Consider the following 19,298-nt stretch of genomic DNA (forward strand, 5'->3'; position numbering starts at 1 on the left):
CTGGTGTTTGATGTCCTTTAGCTTTGAGTCAGTGACATGCAGCAGCAGCCTCTAGAGTTACATCAGATCTGGTGTTTGATGTCCTTTAGCTTTGAGTCAGTGACATGCAGCAGCAGCCTCTAGAGTTACATCAGATCTGGTGTTTAATGTCCTTTATCTTTGAGTCAGTGACATGCAGCAGTAGCCTCTAGAGTTACATCAGATCTGGTGTTTGATGTCCTTTATCTTTGAGTCAGTGACATGCAGCAGCAGCCTCTAGAGTTACATCAGATCTGGTGTTTGATGTCCTTTATCTTTGAGTCAGTGACATGCAGCAGCAGCCTCTAGAGTTGTATCAGATCTGGTGTTTGATGTCCTTTATCTTTGAGTCAGTGACATGCAGCAGTAGCCTCTAGAGTTACATCAGATCTGGTGTTTGATGTCCTTTATCTTTGAGTCAGTGACATGCAGCAGCAGCCTCTAGAGTTGCATCAGATCTGGTGTTTAATGTCCTTTATCTTTGAGTCAGTGACATGCAGCAGCAGCCTCTAGAGTTACATCAGATCTGGTGTTTGATGTCCTTTATCTTTGAGTCAGTGACATGCAGCAGTAGCCTCTAGAGTTGCATCAGATCTGGTGTTTAATGTTATTTGATTCTGGCTCTACGCTCAGATGGTGACACGTCATGGTGCCATACTGCGCTCAGCTCCAACACAGTTTGTCTGGTGTTGAGTCAGCGATTGTGTCCCTGGCATTAAAGTTCCACACTTGATGCAACATTATGTGTGTGGTGTTGAGTCAGAATGTAGCATATTACTGCTGTCCAGATGGTATAGTTTGTGCTGCTATAGTATTTTGCAGTGATTAATCAAATTGAGAATGTTTGCCTTCACAAATGAAGGATTGAAAGTTGAAATTAATTGAATCAACTCTCCATATCATTGTTTACTTTTTTTTTATTTATTTTACCTTTATTTAACCAGGCAAGTCAGTTAAGAACAAATTCTTATTTTCAATGACGGCCTGGGAACAGTGGGTTAACTGCCTGTTCAGGGGCAGAACGACAGATTTGTACCTTGTCAGCTCGGGGGTTTGAACTCACAACCTTCCGGTCACTAGTCCAACGCTCTAACCACTAGGCTACCCTGCCGCCCGTACAGATGTAGGATCTGAACTTGATCACCCTGTTGCAGGAGAAATTTCATGCAATGCAGGACATTTTAAACTTGTAGTGTATTTCAGGTTTTAAAAAGGCTTCTGAAGTTTGTAATTTCCACACATTTCAGACTTGATTTTCTCTTCCTGAAAATGTATCAAGCCCTACAAATATGTCCAATAATTATAATCCACATAATAATAAAAATGCATGTTTATTTTCCTGCTGTAGCACACTGGCTTAAATTAAGATCCTACATCTGTATATACCAGTCATATGACTAAGGAAGAGGATACTGGGTCTGTGACTTGGATTAACCCAGGGGACATGTCACTGACCCTGGTCCACAGGAGGCTTCTGATTGACGAGCCTGACAGACAGGCAGAGGAGGGGAAGATTAGAGAGAGGAGGACAGAAGAGGAGAGAGGCCTGGAGTGAAGGGGAGAAGATGAGGACAGAAGAGGAGAGAGGCCTGGAGTGAAGGGGAGAGAGGAGGACAGAAGAGGAGAGAGGCCTGGAGTGAAGGGGAGAGAGGACAGAAGAGGAGAGCGGCCTGGAGTGAAGGGGAGAGGAAGACAGAAGAGGAGAGAGGCCTGGAGTGAAGGGGAGAGAGGAGGACAGAAGAGGAGAGAGGCCTGGAGTGAAGGGGAGAGAGGAGGACAGAAGAGGAGAGAGGCCTGGAGTGAAGGGGAGAGAGGACAGAAGAGGAGAGCGGCCTGGAGTGAAGGGGAGAGAGGAGGACAGAAGAGGAGAGAGGCCTGGAGTGAAGGGGAGAGAGGAGGACAGAAGAGGAGAGAGGCCTGGAGTGAAGGGGAGAAGATGAGGACAGAAGAGGAGAGAGGCCTGGAGTGAAGGGGAGAAGATGAGGACAGAAGAGGAGAGGGGCCTGGAGTGAAGGGGAGAAGATGAGGACAGAAGAGGGCAGGAAATGTAAGAGGCTCGATGGGGAGACAAAGAGGAGGAGGCTCAAGTCTAGGAGGGAAGAGAGTGAAGGAGCAAGAGTGCTGATGAGAGAGATAGAACCATTAAGAAAATTAAAAAGGAATTCAGAAATGGGTAGAAGATGAGTCATGGTAAAGGGAGAGAAGATAAAATGAGTACCACTAAGAGGAGATTATTTCTGTTCTCTATTTTTATTTAACCTTTATTTAACTAGGCAAATCAGTTAAGAACAAATTCCTCCTAGGGAACAGTGGGTTAACTGCCTTGTTCAGCGGCTGTCAAGCCCTGACTGTAGAGAGCTTTATACGTCTCTATTTAGGTTTGGTCAGGGTGTGATTTGTCTTTTTCTATGATTTGTATATCTGTGTGTTTGGCCGGGTGTGGTTCTCAATCAGAGGCAGCTGTCTATCGTTGTCTCTGATTGAGAACCATAATTAGGTAGCTTTTTTCCCACCTGTATTTGTGGGTAGTTGTCCATGTATAGTTGCCTGTGAGCACTACGTTAGCGTCACGGTTTCGTTTGATGTTTGTTTTGTTGGCGACATCTTATAATAAAGAAGAATGTACGCTCACCACGCTGCACCTTGGTCCTCTCCTTTCTTCAGCCGTGACAGGGGCTTACCTTACCTTGTCAGCTCAGGGATTCAATCCAGCAACCTTTCGGTTATTGGCCCAACGCTCTAACCATTAGTCTACCTGCTGCCTCTATCCTGTGGGGTGTGTGCGTGTGTGTGTGTAATGCGTGTGCATAGAAGCAGGGGGTCCTAGGACATGAAGACACCCCCGCACTATCAAAGAGTCCTGCGCCTCGACAGCTGCTCTCATTAGAGGAACAGGCAGTCCCGCTCTGTGAGCTTAATCACCCACACCACACTTCTACAGCAATTAGCCTAGCCACCGCCATCCCTTCACATCCACGGTGGAACACCCTGAGCCATGCTACGTGCTGTACTAATGCTAACACTGTAATATGTGCTGCTCCTTAGTCACATAGATCAATTACCTGGATGGTTTTCCAGGTCCACGTTAGTTGTTTATCTGGTTGCTGGAGCTCCCAAGGCATGATGGATCCGATAGGGAGGAAGAGGTAATATGAAATAGAGTGTAGAAAGGAGGGAGTGGTTGCTCTGTATTTTGGGGAATCTGTGTGAGAAGTAATTCGGTCTATTATTGGCTAAAACTCCCTGGTGGAGATACTCAAGACCCTGGTCTAATCCTTCAAGGAAGAGAGTGAGGCGAATAAAGAGAAAGGAAGAAAACAGAGAGAATACATTCAGAGAGGGAGGTTAAGAGACAGAGTTCAAGAGTTTGAGTGAGAATGACAGAATGAAAAATGGCAAGATGTCAGAATGGGGGTTGGAAAAAGCTATAGAACAATGAGAAAAACAAGGAAAAAGACAAACTCATTCAAAAACAAGTAGGGACTTGACCTTTCTGTCTCTCCCTTTAAGGGTTTCCCCTAGTATTGTTTTGAGTCTCACCAAGCAACAACCCATGGAAGCAGACACTAGCATGTCCTCTTCAAACTGAGTCCAAATGAACAAAACCCAAACTTTGTAAGCCAGCAAGCAACAGAGTAAGGCAGCAGCCCGCCTTGCCTAAGCGATGTTTAGGGAAAACCCTGCTCCTCTATTATGAAGAAGCCAAAGTGGCGGCTTCGCCGGCTTTAGAAGATTGAACCAGATTGGTTGAATATCTGCCCTATTGTTGTGTGTTCCTTTCCATAAGTAGGGTCCAGTGTGGTATTGAAAAGCTCTTTGGTGGGATTAGCACTCTTGCTAAACAGCTTCTGCTGGCTATTTATGCAAACAATGGAGCAAATCTGCTCCTTTGATCACTAGGCCTTGTCACTGCTCTTTGGGGGTGTATGTATGTGTGTGTGTGTGTGTGGTGCATGGGTGTGAGTTTTCTTGTGTTGTGTGTGTGTGTGTGTGTGTGTGTGTGTGTGTGTGTGTGTGTGTGTGTGTGTGTGTGTGTGTGTGTTTGAGTCTGTGTGTGTGTGTTTGAGTGTGTGTGTGTGTGTTCGAGTGTGTGCCTGTGTGTTGGATCTATGTGTATCACAGCGACTGTGTGAAATGGTAATCAGTTCCTATGTGGGTACCAAGCCAACCTATAATTTACACCCCAGGTCTCGTCTCCCGTCACCCATGTTGCACCAACACAGAAAACCCTTTATGTCTATCATGACCCCATGCTTAAAAAGATGGGCTTTCACATGCCCCTGTGTGTGTCTGTGGGAAGCCCCTGTTTGTGTGGGCTAGCTCAGCAGGCCAGCATTGGTCTCTGGGATATGATCCCACAACTCCAATACAGAATCACTTGGGTGGAAAATCGGGCTATTTCACCTGAATGGCAAATAGTTGGAACCTTGGCATTGGTGTGCCCCAGTTCCCTCAAATCCTCTTCCTGGCTCTGGTGTGTACACGCGAACAGTCACACACAAGCATGGGCACACATCACACACACAAACATACACAGCCACACACACAATAACACACAGCCCCTCACACAATAACACACAGCCTCACGCACAATAACACACAGCCACTCACACAATAACACAAAGTCACACACACAATAACACACAGCCTTACGCACAATAACACACAGCCACACACACAATAACACACAGCCCCTCACACAATAACACACAGCCACACACACAATAACACACAGCCCCTCACACAATAACACACAGCCCCTCACACAATAACACACAGCCTCACGCACAATAACACACAGCCACTCACACAATAACACAAAGTCACACACACAATAACACACAGCCCCTCACACAATAACACACAGCCCCTCACACAATAACACACAGCCTCATGTACAATAACACACAGCCCCTCACACAATAACACACAGCCACACACACAATAACACACAGCCACTCACACAATAACACAAAGTCACACACACAATAACACACAGCCACTCACACAATAACACAAAGTTACACACACAATAACACACAGCCACACACACAATAACACACAGCCACACACACAATAACACACAGCCACTCACACAATAACACAAAGTCACACACACAATAACACACAGCCACTCACACAATAACACACAGCCCCTCACACAATAACACACAGCCACACACACAATAACACAACGTCACTCACACAACAACACACAGCCCCTCACACAATAACACACAGCCCCTCACACAATAACACACAGCCTCACGTACAATAACACACAGCCCCTCACACAATAACACACAGCCACACACACAATAACACAAAGTCACACACACAATAACACACAGCCCCTCACACAACAACACACAGCCACACGCACAATAACACACAGCCACACGCATAATAACACACAGCCCCTCACACAATAACACACAGCCCCTCACACAATAACACACAGCCCCTCACACAATAACACACAGCCTCACGTACAATAACACACAGCCACTCACACAATAACACACAGCCACACAGCCACACACACAATAAAACACACAGCCACTCACACAATAACACACAGCCACACAGCCACACACACAATAACACAGAGCCACTCACACAATAACACACAGCCCCTCACACAATAACACACATCCACACACACAATAACACACAGCCCCTCACACAATAACACACAGCCACACACACACAATAACACACAGCCCCTCACACAATAACACACAGCCCCTCACACAATAACACACAGCCACTCACACAATAACACACAGCCCCTCACACAATAACACACAGCCACTCACACAATAACACACAGCCCCTCACACAATAACACACAGCCACACACAAAATAACACACAGCCCCTCACACAATAACACACAGCCCCTCACACAATAACACACAGCCCCTCACACAATAACAAACAGCCACACACACAATAACACACAGCCCCTCACACAATAACACACAGCCACACACACAATAACACACAGCCCCTCACACAATAACACAGTCACACACACAATAACACACAGCCACTCACACAATAACACACAGCCCCTCACACAATAACACACAGCAACACACACAATAACACACAGCCACTCACACAATAACACACAGCCTCATGTACAATAACACACAGCCCCTCACACAATAACACACAGCCCCTCACACAATAACACACAGCCACTCACACAATAACACACAGCCCCTCACACAATAACACACAGCCACTCACACAATAACACACAGCCCCTCACACAATAACACACAGCCACTCACACAATAACACACAGCCACTCACACAATAACACACAGCCCCTTACACAATAACACACAGCCACTCACACAATAACACACAGCCCCTCACACAATAACACACAGCCACACACAAAATAACACACAGCCCCTCACACAATAACACACAGCCCCTCACACAATAACACACAGCCCCTCACACAATAACAAACAGCCACACACACAATAACACACAGCCCCTCACACAATAACACACAGCCACACACACAATAACACACAGCCCCTCACACAATAACACAGTCACACACACAATAACACACAGCCACTCACACAATAACACACAGCCCCTCACACAATAACACACAGCAACACACACAATAACACACAGCCACTCACACAATAACACACAGCCTCATGTACAATAACACACAGCCCCTCACACAATAACACACAGCCACACAGCCACACACACAATAACACACAGCCCCTCACACAATAACACACAGCCCCTCACACAATAACACACAGCCTCACGCACAATAACACACAGCCACTCACACAATAACACACAGCCCCTCACACAATAACACAAAGTCACACACACAATAACACACAGCCCCTCACACAATAACACACAGCCCCTCACACAATAACACACAGCCCCTCACACAATAACACACAGCCACTCACACAATAACACACAGCCCCTCACACAATAATACAAAGTCACACACACAATAACACACAGCCCCTCACACAATAACACACAGCCACTCACACAATAACACACAGCCCCTCACACAATAACACAAAGTCACACACACAATAACACACAGCCCCTCACACAATAACACACAGCCCCTCACACAATAACACACAGCCACTCACACAATAACACACAGCCCCTCACACAATAACACAAAGTCACACACACAATAACACACAGCCACACACACAATAACACACAGCCACACACACAATAACACACAGCCACTCACACAATAACACACAGCCTCACGCACAATAACACACAGCCTTACGCACAATAACACACAGCCCCTCACACAATAACACACAGCCACTCACACAATAACACACAGCCCCTCACACAATAACACACAGCCACTCACACAATAACACAAAGTCACACACACAATAACACACAGCCACACACACAATAACACACAGCCACACACACAATAACACACAGCCACTCACACAATAACACAAAGTCACACACACAATAACACACAGCCCCTCACACAATAACACACAGCCCCTCACACAATAACACACAGCCTCACGTACAATAACACACAGCCACTCACACAATAACACACAGCCCCTCACACAATAACACACAGCCACACACACAATAACACACAGCCACTCACACAATAACACACAGCCCCTCACACAATAACACAAAGCCACTCACACAATAACACACAGCCACTCACACAATAACACAAAGTCCCTCACACAATAACACACAGCCTCACGCACAATAACACACAGCCACACACACAATAACACACAGCCCCTCACACAATAACACACAGCCACACACACAATAACACACAGCCCCTCACACAATAACACACAGCCACACACACAATAACACACAGCCCCTCACACAATAACACACAGCCTCACGCACAATAACACAAAGTCACACACACAATAACACACAGCAAGGTTCAGTAGTGCCTTTCCTACTTTGTTGTTGTTTGTTTGTTGTTGTTTGTTTGTTGATCCATATGATGGTTGCTGATAAGGGATCAGAGTTTACACACACACACACACACACACACACACACACACACACACACACACACACACACACACACACACACCACAGAGCTCAAGTAGAGGGAGTCTCATCAGAAAGTGAAGAAATCAGACAAACACAAATGCACTCAGACAACCAGAGCGAGGCACACACAACTCAAGGCAGAAGGCACACACGCGTCACTTGCTGTCTAGTGTGGTGTTCTTGCTGTCTATGAGATGCTCTGGGTCAGGAGTTTGCCTCCCCTATCTGTCCCTGTCCACCAGTGCCTGACCAGAACACACACACACATTGTGTTCTTTTCAACCCCATGTCACCTGAGGTGTTTGTGTTTGCCCATCAGCGCTACATCTGGGTAAGTGTGTGTGTGTGTTTATTTGCAATAACACCTCTTTGTGTGTGTGTGTTTGTGTGTGTACAGCACTGTATGTGTACCGGTCTGTCTGTCACCCATGGTTGGTGTAGATGTCAGGTGATTGAAGACAGGCACTTTTGGCAGCTGTGGCAGATCCAAATCCTGTAGGCAGGTCTGGGTTCAGCTGTTCACACCCTCCTGCTGACGTTGACATTGACACAGTGAGATAATCAACTGAAATTGGACCTGTGAATGCCTACATGAAATGTGATTGTGTTGCTCACTTAAAGTTATATGGCTGATTCTATTAAATACAACATAACCCCCTCGACAAGCAGACACACACACACACACACTGGCCTCCCTAAACACACTTCCACAATTGTCAGTTTCTACAGAGAAATATCTTGACATAACACATCAATAACGAATGAGTTGCCACATAAAAAATGTACTGTTTTATTTTTTTATGTCTGACAAAAGTCCTCAGATATTCATAATTTAACCGACAGTTTCCATGTTTTAGATCACAAAGCATTTTCTTTCACGGCTTGTGAGAGTCTGCATATGTCGGTTTGTCAGTAGATGTAAAAGTTGAATTATTGAGGTATGGTGGTAAGGGTCGAGAGAGATTTAAGACATTAAAGAAAGAATGAGTGTTAGATGAGTGAAAACCTTCTGAGAGCTACCCCTCTGTCATTTTTCTCTCTTTCTTAACCTCTGTTTCTCTTTCTCTCTCTCTCCTGTCTTTCTCTCTCTCTCTCTCTCTCTCTCTCTCTCTCTCTCTCTCTCTCACTCTCTCTGTCTCTCTCTTTCTCTCTCTCTCCTGTCTCTCTCTCTCACTCTCTCTGTCTCTCTCTTTCTCTCTCTCCCACACACACACTCTCACACATTCTCTCTCTCTGTCTCCCTCTTAGATTTTCTCTCTCTCTGAGGTGACTTTGAAATAGTTTTTATAAAATACAGTTTTGGAATACTGAGCCTTGCGTCGCTTTATCCCCTCTTTCATGTTCTCTCCTTTCTTCTCTCATTTTATCTTTGGGCGTAACTCTTGCAGAAGTCGTCTCACCGTCACAAACTTCTCTCATGGCAGTTGAGATTACAGCAGCTGTGCCTCATACACTCAACCACACAAACTAAAGGAGAATGAATTCAACTGTAAAATCCTCATGACCTGAAGTCTGACAGCATTGAACAGTTCCCCAGGGACATTTAATAGCTATAGTCACTGCCCTTCCACTGGCAGGGACTTAATGTGAATGTATACTGTATGTGAGTGTTTACGGGGAATTTGGTTGGCAAGACGAGTAGATTTGCCTCTGAATAGAAGTAGTAGTTTGTGTGTGTGTGTGTGTGTGTGTGTGTGTGTGTGTGTGTGTGTGTGTGTGTGTGTGTGTTTGTGTGTGTGTGTGTGTGTGTGTGTGTGTGTGTGTGTGTGTGTGTGTGTGTGTGTGTGTGTGTGTGCATGCGCACGAGCCCCGGTTGTATCATCCTACCACACTGCTCCACAGACAAGCTTTGGCCTTTGACCCAATTTCCCATGATGGCCTTCTCCAATCCTCCCTCGCAGACCCCGTCTCACACAGCATCGGGATTGGGGATCAAATAAATAAATCCAAATGTTTTTCAGTCTGACATCAAAGACAGAGAGCTTTGGTTTTCACTCTGTCTTTGGATCCAGCCCCTCCACTCTTCTGGAGCGATTGATTCCATTCCTAGGAGTTATTGGGAAAATCAAACCCTTGAATCCGGCTTATCCACCCAGATTCTGTCTTCTATCGCGCTGACGCCAGCTGCATATAGAGTTGGGAGAGTTCAGACGATCCCAGTGTCGTTGGTGGGGGAAGCATTCTGTACACCGCAGTGAGGAGGAGCAGTGCCTGCTAGGAAGACTACGAGCACAGTGAGGAGGAGCAGTGCCTGCTAGGAAGACTATGAGCACAGTGAGGAGGAGCAGTGCCTGCTAGGAAGACTACGAGCACAGTGAGGAGGAGCAGTGCTTACTAGGAAGACTACGAGCACAGTGAGTGTGCTGAAGCAAATGACCCCTTGTGACACTATACATTTCCCTACTTGCTAATGAATACTGGATATGAGAAAAGAGAATATACTGTATTGACCTGTGGGGAAATAAGAGATAGAGATTATAAGATGGTTCGTTGATGTAAACAGTTGGTGTAGAGGCGTCTTGTTTGATTGCTCTTATGTTCCCCGCCACATGGTGCCATCGACGCCATCTGGTGAGGAGTCATAGCTGTGGCTGACTCAGTGGGCCAGTGATGCCGGTGGGAGGGAGACAACATGCCCACCGAGTCAACCACCAACTGCTACTCTGAGAGGAGGCCATTTTAGACTATGGAGACCAGAGGAGGCTGGTGGGAGGAGCTATAGGAGGACGGGCTCATTTGTAATGGCTGGAATGGAGTAATAGAACGGTATCAAAAGCATAAAACATGAAAACCACATATTTGAGTCTGTTCCATTCATTCCATTCCAGCCATTACAATGAGCCCGTCCTCCTATAGCTCCTCCCACCAGCCTCCTCTGACGGAGACACACCCCATGTAGAAGCAGCCTGAGGCTCTTGTTGTTGATAACTCACCTTGAGAGGTCACACACATACTCTGCATTCACCTCACAGTAAGGTGAGTGTATTTTGACGGTGGTCTGGGTGGAGTGGAGAACACTATTAGTGTAGCTGGGAGCTTACTAAACCCCCATAATACCCTCTGTTCCTCCCCTAACCCTCCATTCCCCATGCACACCCGACCACAGAATGGCTCTAATTGAGTTTCCGTGTTGTGTAGACTGTGAGGACTCTCTCGCTCACTTACTCACGGGCGACCAGGGTCCTCGAAGTGGTGAAATACTACATTTGTGGTCAGGCAAGGAGGTGGCAGCCCCCTGTGGGCCTCTCATTCCAGAGAGACAGGCATGACACGGGTGGCTATTGGTTGTGGTAGTTAGTTAGGATCTAATGTGTTCACGAGGTGCTGGGAGACCAGAGTCCAGGAGGAGTAAGAGAGAGGGTGCATGCAGGGACATACATGAGCAGCTATGTCTCCTCTGCATTTGATTGTCTGTGTGTGGATGAGTGTGTAGTGGGGAGACCTCCATCCAAACACAGCCTCAAGGCTTATCAGAAAACACACACACAAACACACACACACACTGCACAGTTCTGTCTGTGGCTGAAATGTATTCATTTTTCCCCTCATGTTTTTCAATGCCTGTTTGTTTGTGACTTTGTCAGAGGAGAAAATAGAATAAGTTATTCCTGCTGTTTGTCTCTTGTATTTCATGGAGTATTGCATTTACATGCATTTACATCATCAGATTGGTTGCTTAGCTACGTTAAACCAGTTGAGCGTTTGGAATATCATTAGGTTTGGGCAGTAAAAGTCAACCAAGGGTGAAATGTGGAGAAATGAGAGGAGGATTTGAGAAATGAGGGGAGTGATGGTAGCAGTACAGTAGGGCTGTCCTATTCCTCTGTCCACTTTAGGTACCAGAGATACCAGGGGACGTCCACAGTGAGATCTGTCAGTGTTAAGTGAACAGAGGGGAGTGAATATAATGATTTCCCTTTTCCATCCATTCTCCCCTTTCTATGTTGTTATCGCTCTCTCATCTCTCTTGACTTCTATCTTCTCATCTCTTTCTCTCTCTCTCTCCCTCCCTCCCTCCCTCCCTCCCTCCCTCCCTCCCTCCCTCCCTCCCTCCCTCCCTCGCTCTCTCTCCTTCTCTCTTTCTGCCCCACCCATCAGGTTTTAAAAAAATTGTGTGTGCATGCAGGGGGGGAAGTGGGCCAGTCTAGAAGATCATTAATTAGGATGCATAACACCTCAGTCCGCTGGCTACTAGGGAGCAGATGGGTTGCAGGGTTCCCAGCTCCTACAACAGAGGTGGTTTGTCCCTCAATGACTCTCCTCCCTCAAAATATTCCTCTCAGTAGCTACCCAATGGCCACTATACCCCACCTTTTTGAAGATTTGGTCTCTTTTTATGGTCTAATATTGACACAGCCAATTATCCACTAACTAGCTGTAATATAAGTATAGAGGATGTTGCAAGTTTCTCTGTGGTTTCTCTCACACGTTGAGCATCTCTCCCTATCTATCTCCTTTTCTCTCTCTCTCTCTCTCTCTATCTATCTCTCTCTCTCTCTCTCTCTCTCTCGCTCTCTCTCTCTCTCTATCTCTCTGTCTCTCTCTCTCTCTCTCTCTCTCTCTCTCTCTCTCTCTCTCCCTCTCTCTTCTCTCCCGCTCTCTCTCTCTTCTCCCTCTCTCTCTCTCTCTTCTCCCTCTCTCTTCTCTTTCTCTATCTCTCTCTCTCTCACTCTCTCTTCTTCCTCTCTCTTCTCTCTCTCTTCTCCCTCTCTCTTCTCCCTCTCTCTTCTCCCTCTCTCTTCTCTCTCTCCCTCCCCTTTCCCCTATCTATTTCTCTATCTGTCCTTCTCTCTTTTCCCTCTCTCTTCTCCCTCTCTCTCTCTCTCTTCTCCCTCTCTCTTCTCCCTCTCTATTCTCTCTCTCTCTTCTCTCTCTCCCTCCCCCTTTCCCCCTATCTATTTCTCTATCTGTCCCTCTCTCTTTTCCCTCTGTCCCTCTCTATTTTTTATATCTCTCTCTCTCACTATCTCCTCCGTACACTGGTCTCCTCTTAAAGAATTTCACTGTGCATCACATGGTTTTAGAGGAAACAAAAGCTCTTGATTTGAAACGTAATTATGCATGTCATTAAAACAAAAGTGAGATCCACATCATTGAGTCGTTAATCGTGCATGAAAGGGAGACTCTTTTTAGATTCTGACACACACACACACACACACACACACACACACACACACACACACACAGTGTCAACTCCCTGCCAGGCCAGCAAGGACAGGCAATTACGTGAGATGCCTGCATGTGTGTGTGTTCAAATGTCACAAAGACTTAACCTGCTGCCACGGAGACTGGACTCATGGGAACACCTGCGCTCTGTGAGTCACCAAGGTGACACATCCCACGCTGTCATTCACACAAACACACACACCTATGTGACCTCCCCAGGGGCGTAGTGGGAGTATGTATGTGTGTGTATGTGTATGTATGTACCAAACAGTGTGTATGTGTGTGTAATCCTAGCTCAGCTGCATGACTCTTACCCTCTGTAATGTACCTCAGGTGGTCTCAGGTAACAGTGATACCTCTGATCTCCCTCCAGTCCTCTCACAGGTGTGTGTTCTAGCGGCATCATGCCACCAGACACCACACACCATCTTTGTCAGGTCTGAGAGGGATCACTAGGGGCCAAGAGGAGCCAAGAGGGTCCTGGGTGTCCCCTCTCTCCATCACCCCCTTTATTTAATGTAATGGTTAAAGGACAACTCCTAGCCCCTACCTTACGTTGGTACTTCATGGAGATCTGAAAGAATCTTCCCCATTCCGTCATTACTTCTTCTTCAGTTGAAGCCTCATGTCATTTCGGTAGGCTGTTATTGGACAACACTGTCAATGTACTGAGGCAAATTGGGCCCCACTCAAATGTGTCATCTCCATCTGATGTCAGACACATAAAGACCACTTGAATGCAATCTCATTCTCTCTCCGTCAATACTGGCCTCTTTTGCACGGCTGCACCTCTAATTCACTGTGTATCAAATCAGGGGGAAGAAGACAAACACAATTTTACCCTTTTATTCCCGGATTTGCATAACAATCCGTGACATCATCCGAATTGATATTCAAATGAGGAGACAGCTTTGGGGGGACTCAGACGAGTGTCACTGGGCTAATGATACGGTGGGTGTGTATCGTATCTGGGGCGATTTCGCCTGGTCACCATCAGATCTTACGAGGATTAGAAAGCCGGTAGCAGACACGTGTAGAGCTTTGCCTCGCTTTGTCGACTGATCCACTCTCACAGAACACTGACGAGGTGGATCTGTTGGCTGCCTTTTAGTTCTGCTAGTTTGGTGGAGAAAAGAAGGAAGAGAAAGAGAGAGAGAGAGAGGGAGAAAGAGAGAGCGAGGCATGGATGGCCCTGGTGACAGATGAAGCAGAGAGAGAGAGAGAGACCTGGGGTGGATGTACGTACTGTAAGAGATTTATCTCTCCTCTGTGAGCAGTTTATGTACAGGTAGTGATCATTCCCATGGTCATGCATTTAACTCTCCTATATCTCTCCTCATCCCTTGCCTTTTGACCCCCAGGCACGGTTTAATAGTTAAAGCCCACTGAGCCAACCCTAAGTCAGCCATTTGTATGCATTTATGTATATATATGCGTGTTTGGCATGTACTGAGTGTGTGTTCAGTCACGTGGACCAAGGATCAAGACACCACTATCATAATGAAGAGTCATTAATGTCTGTGGAGGAATTCATACATAGCCAACTGCTGTATAAGCCTCACAGCGCCAAACAACCACGTCCATCCACTGAATTACAAAATAGCAATACAAGAATCTAGAGCCTTGTGCTGAAAAGACCTGTCAAGAAGGCTTCCACCCTCCCCTGTGTCTTCCTCCTCTCTTCCTCTTTTCTTCTCCCTCTCTTTTTACCCACTGCTTCCCTGCGTCCCTCAGATGTGAAGCTCCCTCTTATTTGCTGTTGTCTCTCCTTCGCGCCAGACATGGCAAACAACACGAAGCACAAGTCTGCAGACAAAACAAACTCTCCCAAAACAAGACGACAAGCAGCAACAACACACAGCGTCTGTTTGCCTGGAGTCCCCTTCTCTGAGTCTTTTCTGAACTTCTGAACGCCTTCTGAGAGCACGCGCTTGCTTTCTGCCCTTCCCCACCTCTTTCCTCTCTCTCTATTTCTCCCCTTTCCTCTCTCTCTCTCTATCTCTCTCTCTCCCTCTCTGTGTGCTATCAGACAGTGTGTTTTGTAGGAAACATGCTCGTCTGAAGAGCGATAGAAAGAGAGGGTGATGGGTTTGTAAAGAAAATGTCATTCTTTTCACTGACTGCTAAGGCCTCATGGGAAGCGACAGTCTCAGACAGCAGATAGCTGCTGGCGAGGAAACAGACGAGGGAGGAAAAGCCCTTCAGCCTGGGATGGAAACAGGGAATGGGCCCAGCGTCATCCAAGGGCTGTGGCTGCCGTCAGGGGGGGAAGGTGACACCAGCGGATGGTTGAGAAATTGATTTTGAGAGGCAAATAAGATTAAGGAGATTGTGCCAGGGATCGCAAACACTTTGAAAGGGAGAGATGGATGGATGTGTTTGGAAAAGTCAAAGCCCAATGGTGGGAGGTGGCACAGACATGGTTTGTTTTTGGCTAAAAGGAGGACTCAGACCCAATGACATCATCATCAAAGGATTAGGAGCTTCAGCAGACACTAGTCCTCCACTTTCCCAGAATGCATTTAGCTCATATGCCTACAATTCATCCAGACAACCTCTTAGTAGTGATTCCACGTCCCCCTGACTGTACCAACTGTTATCTCTGACGTTTGACCCTGACCCTTAATCTCTTTATCTTTTCTGTGTCTGTAGGTGATGAGTGGTACCTCTGCAGGCTGACCCTTAACCTCTTATCTTTTCTGTGTCTGTAGGTGATGAGTGGTACCTCTGCAGGCTGACCCTTAACCTCTTATCTTTTCTGTGTCTGTAGGTGATGAGTGGTACCTCTGCAGGCTGACCCTTAGTGTGCCAACCCTGGCAGACCTGCAATGGGGCATGTTCCCCCAGCCCTACCTGGGCGCAGTGGGACCTGACGCCGCACCAGGCTCTGTGGTCTACCGCCTCACCGCCCGCCAACGAGACGGCACAATAGGAAACGCCCACTTCCTGCTACTGGACGGTGAGTGAAATGTCGATCAACATTGTGATTGAATTGATACAACGTTTAAACAGTGTCCATTTTACATTAAATTTGATTAGATTAGATAGCTAAACTCTGATGAGATAATAGCATTTAATGAAAGGATGACATGCAAGTGTTCTATTTTTAGGGTACTAGGTGTTGGACATCCCTAAGACAGCGATAATGTACAATAAATTATAACAAAGAAAAAATAAAATAGATATAGATTGAATAAAATAAAACAATTAAATAATGAAAAATCCAAAAGAAGTGCAGCTGTGATTAGCTACATGTCCCTGGCTACCAGCAGCTGTGATTAGCTACATGTCCCCTGGCTACCAGCAGCTGTGATTAGCTACATGTCCCCTGGCTACCAGCAGCTGTGATTGGCTACATGTCCCTGGCTACCAGCAGCTGTGATTAGCTACATGTCCCCTGGCTACCAGCAGCTGTGATTAGCTACATGTCCCCTGGCTACCAGCAGCTGTGATTAGCTACATGTCCCTGGCTACCAGCAGCTGTGATTAGCTACATGTCCCCTGGCTACCAGCAGCTGTGATTAGCTACATGTCTCCTGGCTACCAGCAGCTGTGATTAGCTACATGTCCCCTGGCTACCAGCAGCTGTGATTAGCTACATGTCCCCTGGCTACCAGCAGCTGTGATTAGCTACATGTCCCCTGGCTACCAGCAGCTGTGATTAGCTACATGTCCCCTGGCTACCAGCAGCTGTGATTAGCTACATGTCCCCTGGCTACCAGCAGCTGTGATTAGCTACATGTCCCTGGCTACCAGCAGCTGTGATTAGCTACATGTCCCCTGGCTACCAGCAGCTGTGATTAGCTACATGTCCCTGGCTACCAGCAGCTGTGATTAGCTACATGTCTCCTGGCTACCAGCAGCTGTGATTGGCTACATGTCCCCTGGCTACCAGCAGCTGTGATTAGCTACATGTCTCCTGGCTACCAGCAGCTGTGATTAGCTACATGTCTCCTGGCTACCAGCAGCTGTGATTAGCTACATGTCTCCTGGCTACCAGCAGCTGTGATTAGCTACATGTCCCCTGGCTACCAGCAGCTGTGATTAGCTACATGTCCCCTGGCTACCAGCAGCTGTGATTAGCTACATGTCCCCTGGCTACCAGCAGCTGTGATTAGCTACATGTCCCCTGGCTACCAGCAGCTGTGATTAGCTACATGTCCCCTGGCTACCAGCAGCTGTGATTAGCTACATGTCCCTGGCTACCAGCAGCTGTGATTAGCTACATGTCCCCTGGCTACCAGCAGCTGTGATTAGCTACATGTCCCTGGCTACCAGCAGCTGTGATTAGCTACATGTCCCCTGGCTACCAGCAGCTGTGATTAGCTACATGTCCCTGGCTACCAGCAGCTGTGATTAGCTACATGTCCCCTGGCTACCAGCAGCTGTGATTAGCTACATGTCCCCTGGCTACCAGCAGCTGTGATTAGCTACATGTCCCCTGGCTACCAGCAGCTGTGATTAGCTACATGTCCCTGGCTACCAGCAGCTGTGATTAGCTACATGTCCCTGGCTACCAGCATCTGTGATTAGCTACATGTCCCCTGGCTACCAGCAGCTGTGATTAGCTACATGTCCCCTGGCTACCAGCAGCTGTGATTAGCTACATGTCCCCTGGCTACCAGCAGCTGTGATTAGCTACATGTCCCTGGCTACCAGCAGCTGTGATTAGCTACATGTCCCCTGGCTACCAGCAGCTGTGATTAGCTACATGTCCCCTGGCTACCAGCAGCTGTGATTAGCTACATGTCCCTGGCTACCAGCAGCTGTGATTAGCTACATGTCCCTGGCTACCAGCAGCTGTGATTAGCTACATGTCCCTGGCTACCAGCAGCTGTGATTAGCTACATGTCCCTGGCTACCAGCAGCTGTGATTAGCTACATGTCCCCTGGCTACCAGCAGCTGTGATTAGCTACATGTCCCCTGGCTACCAGCAGCTGTGATTAGCTACATGTCCCTGGCTACCAGCAGCTGTGATTAGCTACATGTCCCCTGGCTACCAGCAGCTGTGATTAGCTACATGTCCCTGGCTACCAGCAGCTGTGATTAGCTACATGTCCCCTGGCTACCAGCAGCTGTGATTAGCTACATGTCCCTGGCTACCAGCAGCTGTGATTAGCTACATGTCCCCTGGCTACCAGCAGCTGTGATTAGCTACATGTCCCCTGGCTACCAGCAGCTGTGATTAGCTACATGTCCCCTGGCTACCAGCAGCTGTGATTAGCTACATGTCCCTGGCTACCAGCAGCTGTGATTAGCTACATGTCCCTGGCTACCAGCAGCTGTGATTAGCTACATGTCCCCTGGCTACCAGCAGCTGTGATTAGCTACATGTCCCCTGGCTACCAGCAGCTGTGATTAGCTACATGTCCCCTGGCTACCAGCAGCTGTGATTAGCTACATGTCCCTGGCTACCAGCAGCTGTGATTAGCTACATGTCCCCTGGCTACCAGCAGCTGTGATTAGCTACATGTCCCCTGGCTACCAGCAGCTGTGATTAGCTACATGTCCCTGGCTACCAGCAGCTGTGATTAGCTACATGTCCCTGGCTACCAGCAGCTGTGATTAGCTACATGTCTCTGGCTACCAGCAGCTGTGATTAGCTACATGTCCCTGGCTACCAGCAGCTGTGATTAGCTACATGTCCCCTGGCTACCAGCAGCTGTGATTAGCTACATGTCCCCTGGCTACCAGCAGCTGTGATTAGCTACATGTCCCCTGGCTACCAGCAGCTGTGATTAGCTACATGTCCCTGGCTACCAGCAGCTGTGATTAGCTACATGTCCCCTGGCTACCAGCAGCTGTGATTAGCTACATGTCCCCTGGCTACCAGCAGCTGTGATTAGCTACATGTCCCTGGCTACCAGCAGCTGTGATTAGCTACATGTCCCTGGCTACCAGCAGCTGTGATTAGCTACATGTCCCTGGCTACCAGCAGCTGTGATTAGCTACATGTCCCTGGCTACCAGCAGCTGTGATTAGCTACATGTCCCCTGGCTACCAGCAGCTGTGATTAGCTA

At 47.4% G+C, this 19,298-nt stretch overlaps 1 protein-coding gene across 1 annotated transcript in view; it reads left to right on the forward strand.

Moving 5' to 3' along the window:
* LOC110534670 (neural-cadherin) overlaps positions 1-19,298 on the forward strand; it is a 129,064-nt gene that overhangs the window by 45,611 nt on the left and 64,155 nt on the right. Inside the window, exon 2 of the mRNA XM_036945505.2 lies at positions 16,048-16,236. Coding sequence (XP_036801400.1) covers positions 16,048-16,236 — 189 coding nt within the window. The remainder of the gene's footprint in view (positions 1-16,047; positions 16,237-19,298) is intronic.

The sequence above is a fragment of the Oncorhynchus mykiss genome, chromosome 2 (genome assembly GCF_057628025.1).
Source record: "Oncorhynchus mykiss isolate SJ-2025 chromosome 2, ASM5762802v1, whole genome shotgun sequence".
In the NCBI taxonomy this organism is placed as follows: Eukaryota; Metazoa; Chordata; class Actinopteri; order Salmoniformes; family Salmonidae; genus Oncorhynchus; species Oncorhynchus mykiss.